Source organism: Littorina saxatilis, linkage group LG3 (genome assembly GCF_037325665.1).
Source record: "Littorina saxatilis isolate snail1 linkage group LG3, US_GU_Lsax_2.0, whole genome shotgun sequence".
NCBI lineage: Eukaryota > Metazoa > Mollusca > Gastropoda > Littorinimorpha > Littorinidae > Littorina > Littorina saxatilis.
Window position 1 is genome coordinate 47,183,880 of NC_090247.1, and position 5,597 is coordinate 47,189,476.

A 5,597-nucleotide genomic window follows, 5' to 3' on the forward strand; every position below is an offset into this window, starting at 1 on the left:
CTCCACTGTAATATATCTGTCCTCTCAAGCGAGAAGTGTCAATCAAGCAACAGTCATAGTTAACCAACAGCCATTCACGTACCTTACATGAAACATTGTGATTGTTTTACGTTTGGCCAACAATCTGGCTGTGCGCGTTTCTTCATAATTTACATTATCTTTTAAATGATATATGTATGGTTTGGGTTTTACATGGTTTTATAAACTGGTTATCTAGTCTTTGTTTCCTCACTAGGTTTAAATGCACCATTCTTGTCATGAAAGCAATCTGGTTGCTTTCTGTACAGACTTGCATGTTTGCTGAATTAATTGTGTAAGTTACACCCATGTCAACATGCAAAATCAATTCAACAAAAAATATCCTTATCTGCTCTGGTAGCAGACAGGTTCCGATGTGTGCATTTGCGTTCAAGCGGAAGTATGCTTTTTCCCAATTTCAGGTCGTTATTTGATCACTTACATAAAAAGACAATTTCTGATATTGATTTTGTTTTTCCCCCGTACATTCATACTTTTGTGCTCTCAGGTTCACCATTGAATGGCGTGATGAAGAGGACTCCCTGAAGTCCTGGAATGCGCCCATTGGGTTCACAGCCAGAGTTAAATGCAACGGATTTGCTACAATTTGGATACAGTGCAAAGAGATTGGCAACCCCATGACACTGATGTTAATAAATAAATTCGAGGGTATAAGAAAAGGAAAGGATTTTGAAGTCGTGTTCGATGTCTCTGCACAAACCATCCAGGTAAAGTTTGCAATGCATTTCAACCACACTTAGAATGCCAAACGCTAAAGAAGTAACTAAGCACAACTTCGCATCCAAGCAAAACAAGTAGCAGTTGTTTATCATGCTTATCATGTTTTGGAAAGACACGTAGGTTGTTCATTTTTTCCATTTTCTATTTCAAGTCATACTGTATCACGTTCCATCTCTAGAATTGAGACACTTTTTTTCTGAAGTTTGGCTGAAACCAATGCTCTACGTATCATAATTCCAGAGATTGTCAAGTGATGCACCACAGCAAGATGTTGTCAACTGAAAAGTGCAATAAGTACACAACACGTGTTGTTTTTGAGAGAAAAGCATATGTTAATCGATAAGGCGTTTTTATGTTGTTTGTTTGGATGTGCAAAAGGGGTACGTTGATTTTGGTATCAGGCAGATTTAAGGTGATAATCAAATGAATTCTTGCTAACGTCGTACTTCAGTCACCGTTTACAATTGCTTCATGCGTCTTTGTTTGCGGACCAGTTCTCTTGGTTTCAAAACCTTTTTTTCCTAATACTATGTGCTTTGATAACATTATCACTGTTAGTAACTCAATCAAACACCCGACAACCGCGTATGAATGAGGACATTAGTTAGACTTGAAGAGGTATACACAGTGTGGATGCTATCATTGTAGCAGTTGCAATACATCCTTGTGGAACTGTGTACCTATGTTTGGTTTTGAATATCTGCAAGAGGAAGTAGATATTTTAACAAATATGCAATGCAAGAGGTGGACAAAGTTTATGTCTGTTGATATCTCTTAAGAGGAAATAGACTTAAGGAACACCTATTTTGAAAGTTACAACATATCACAAGGGAACTTACGCGATGAAAATGTCACCACTATCCTCTTGTACTGCCAAGAGACAAAAGATACGTTCAAGTTTGTAATTGTTTGATAGACAAAATGGATCCCTGTGGAAGATTGCAAGTGTATCTGATTTCGAAGCATCTGTATCATATCATACACATAAATAAATAAATCAATCAAATAATCATCAATTCGATCATGATTCATGATTGATAGAGCAAAATATTTGTATATATTATCAAATAAGCGTAAGATGGATGAAGTTTTACAAATTAAAAAACAAAAGTATTTTCTGTTTAAATGGCACACTGTAAAACCAAATATGCGTGCTAAAAATGGAAACACGACGGTATGATAACATAATTTTTCCTTGGTCCCGTTATTGTTCTTCTTCTGTAGGTCTTAGTCAATGGGCAACCGCTGGGAGACTTCAGGCGGATTGCTCAGAGCCCCACAACACAGTACCTTGGTGTCACGGGAGATGGGTTGGCTCTCTTCAGACCTGATGTCAAGGTTTGAATCTCATTCGTTTCCTCTTCGTCGTCTTCATCATCATTACGATTAATGTCTGCACAAGCTCATGCCACCTTATGTGATATGTCTTCCTGCTTCTTCCCTGCTACGCTGACCTAATTTTTCGTTGAGAAATGTATTGTATAGTCGAACTACCCAACAAGAGTCTGTGCAGAGCCCCAAAGTCAGCGGTAGTGTATACTTGATTCGTCTGTGAGTGAGTGATTTTTTTGGTATGTGTGTTTGTTTGTTTGTTTTGTTAATTCGACGCGATGTATCAATTGCAACAGCCCTTTCTGTCCTGAGCTGAAAAAATAAACATTAACTACGTAAATATGATAGCAACTCTCTTAAACTTGTTTGTATTTAGAAGTTCTGACATAAACATGGCTGTGTCTCTTTTATGTTTCAGGTCTGCCAAGACGCGGACGTAGCCAAGCGCTTTGTTAACTGAGCACTAAATGTCGTCGTCGGTCAAGTTCAATGGACGAGTCTTTAACTGATTGTTTTTCAAATCATTTTAAAACTTCAATGTCAATAGCTCTAATCTTCTGCTACGCACATGACCCTTTCACGGGCCTGCTTTAGTTATTATATCGACAACGGAGTGTATACCTCTGCCTTCCGCATAGATCGGCCTTGGCTTGGAGTGCACGCTCTGCTTCTTTCCATCTGCAAACTATAAGGTGTATTTATTCGCGATAATCACCCCGCAACCGAACGGTATTCACCTAGCAACCAGCGTGAATCATCGATAGTTCACGGGGAAGCAGTAATGACTTCTTTATGGCGATTGAAAAGTTCCGAAGGTTCAACATTTACATAATTTACATCTCTACCACAGACAACTTCCTTTTTCAACACATGCAAATTGAAATAAAATCCTTATTTTTTGGGTGACGAAATCGATTTTGTACAGAACGAACCAGGCGACATTACGCCGCTATCATACTTGGCGACTTCAATCAATAATCAACATTATTCCATTATTCCATTTTATTAACAGAGAACAAGCACACAACGAAATGCAAACACCAATCAAAAACATGAAGGGTTCCAAAGTGTGAGCGTAGTTTTCTAATTTTTACTGACGTAGTAGGCCTGTGTTTAGGTTCCGAATAAAAATTAAAAACAGGAATATAACAAAAACGTAACTAAATTCACTACCTCAGCAGAACAACACTGTGGCAATGTGCTAGTTGTATACCAAACCAACATCTGTGAAATTTTAACAGAATCGAATTACTTTGGCGAAACAATACTACAGGATCATTGCGCCCAACCAAGGTACACTGACGAAAAGTTAAAATTTTATCAAAAAATGGCATACAATCACAAAACGACTAAAGGCAGAATGAAAAAGTTACCAGTTTCGTCTCAGTAGATATTAAAAACATAATTCTCAGTTTGCGGTCATAAAAAAGCTCGCTGAAGTTCGCATTTTTCATGATCTGCAGACAACGACCAATCCTTTTAATATCCAATGAAACTCGGTGTGTAACCTCTACTATTCTGTGCTAGCTGAATTACATTTTGCCACTAATTAGATATAACCACCACAATGCAAAAGTATCTGCCTTTACCGCCACGGCAAAATTAAAAGGAAAAAGTGTGCTTGGTTTTATTCTGGACCCAAGTAACTGCTGTGAGATTCGAATTATTTTGATGAAACAATGTAGCCAGAGATTAAAATTTGATCAAACTTTAGCTTATAAACACCTCTCTGTTGAAAACAAAATGACATAAGGAGGAGTAAATAGGATAAGGACCTCGTTCTCAGTGGATATTACAATTATTGGTCCCAATTGGCGGCCATGCAAAAGCTCGCCGATGATCACATTTGTAAAGATCTGCTTACTTCTAAACCCGCACGAAACAGACTAGCGCGGTATATCCATTCAAGCTAGTCTGCTTGATAAAGAACCAAGCCGAATAAAATGAAAAGCAGATGGGAATAACAATCAATGAACTCTGCTTTTCACTAATCGCGTAATTTAAAGAGCGAAACCAGGTATGCACAGTGCTCTATGCTTCCTTTTCAAAGTGAAATCTCCGATTCATGCCTGTGTCTATGAACCATAACCATACTTGCGATGAGGTCACCAGTCACTGATTATGAATAAATGTATTTGTATGGGGGATTTCTTCTTTTACAGCTTCTGTGTAACAATATTTATGTTGTACTTGTTATTGTGTTTTCCAAAGAAAATATCTTTTTACACACTGGTTGCGTTTTGTTGACTTATTTACACTCTCTATTGATAACCTGTGCTTTATCTCTCTCTCTCTCTCTCTCTCTCTCTCTCTCTCTCTCTCTCTCTCTCTCTCTCTCTCTCTCTCTCTCTCTCTCTCTCTTCTCTCTCTCTCTCTCTCTCTCTCTCTCTCTCTCTCTCTCTCTCTCTCTCTCTCTCTCTCTTTCTGTTTGTGTATGTGATATTGTGTCTCCTCACACAGAGATTAAATTCAAAATAAACCTTGCAAGAAGTTATAGCACCATTTTTTTTTAATCTTAAAGAATTCACATGTGTTAGTTCATCACATTAAAGGTACTCGTGTCGGTCATTTGACATTGGAATTTCTTTCAAAGGGTCCTAGTGATAGCTACTCAAATAAAGGTACCCACTCATTCGAATAGTTTTTATAGAGTTGACCGAGAACAAAGCAAAACATGACAAAATAATGATTTGCTCTGAACCTCTGGGTTTTTCAGATACTGTATTTAACATCAACAACCATGAATTATCACACATATTACACTGCAGAGAAACAAGGACATGCACACACCAGTTAGGTGTAGTAACCCTAAGTCTTTTTAAGTGCACAGACAAACAAATATTAATTAAACAACAAGTCGCGTAAGGCGAAAATACAACATTTAGTCAAGCTGTCGAACTCACAGAATGAAACTGAACGCAATGCAATTTTTCAGCAAGACCGTATACTCGTAGCATCGTCAGTCCACCGCTCGTGGCAAAGGCAGTGAAATTGACAAGAAGAGCGGGGTAGTAGTTGCGCTGAGAAGGATAGCACGCTTTTCTGTACCTCCCTTCGTTTTAACTTTCTGAGCGTGTTTTTAATCCAAACATATCATATCTATATGTTTTTGGAATCAGGAACCGACAAGGAATAAGATGAAAGTGTTTTTAAATTGATTTCAAAAATGTAATTTTGATAATAATTTTTATATTTTTAATTTTCAGAGCTTGTTTTTAATCCAAATATAACATATTTATATGTTTTCGGAATCAGAAAAAGATGAAGAATAAGATGAACGTAAATTTGGATCGTTTTATAAAAAAAAATTATTTTTTTACAATTTTTAGATTTTTAATGACCAAAGTCATTAATTTAGTAATTTTTAAGCCACCAAGCTGAAATGCAATACCGAAGTCCGGCCTTCGTCGAAGATTGCTTGGCCAAAATTTCAATCAATTTGATTGAAAAATGAGAGTGTTACAGTGCCGCCTCAACTTTTACAAAAAGTCAGATATGACGTCATG

General features: G+C 37.3%; 1 protein-coding gene across 1 annotated transcript in view; it reads left to right on the forward strand.

Annotated features, from left to right (window-relative positions):
• LOC138962498 (uncharacterized) overlaps positions 1–4,318 on the forward strand; it is a 5,129-nt gene extending 811 nt beyond the window's left edge. The window contains exons 3-5 of the mRNA XM_070334340.1: positions 527–746; positions 1,984–2,097; positions 2,510–4,318. Coding sequence (XP_070190441.1) covers positions 527–746; positions 1,984–2,097; positions 2,510–2,551 — 376 coding nt within the window. The 3' untranslated portion in view covers positions 2,552–4,318. The remainder of the gene's footprint in view (positions 1–526; positions 747–1,983; positions 2,098–2,509) is intronic.
• The last annotated feature ends 1,279 nt before the right edge of the window (positions 4,319–5,597 follow it).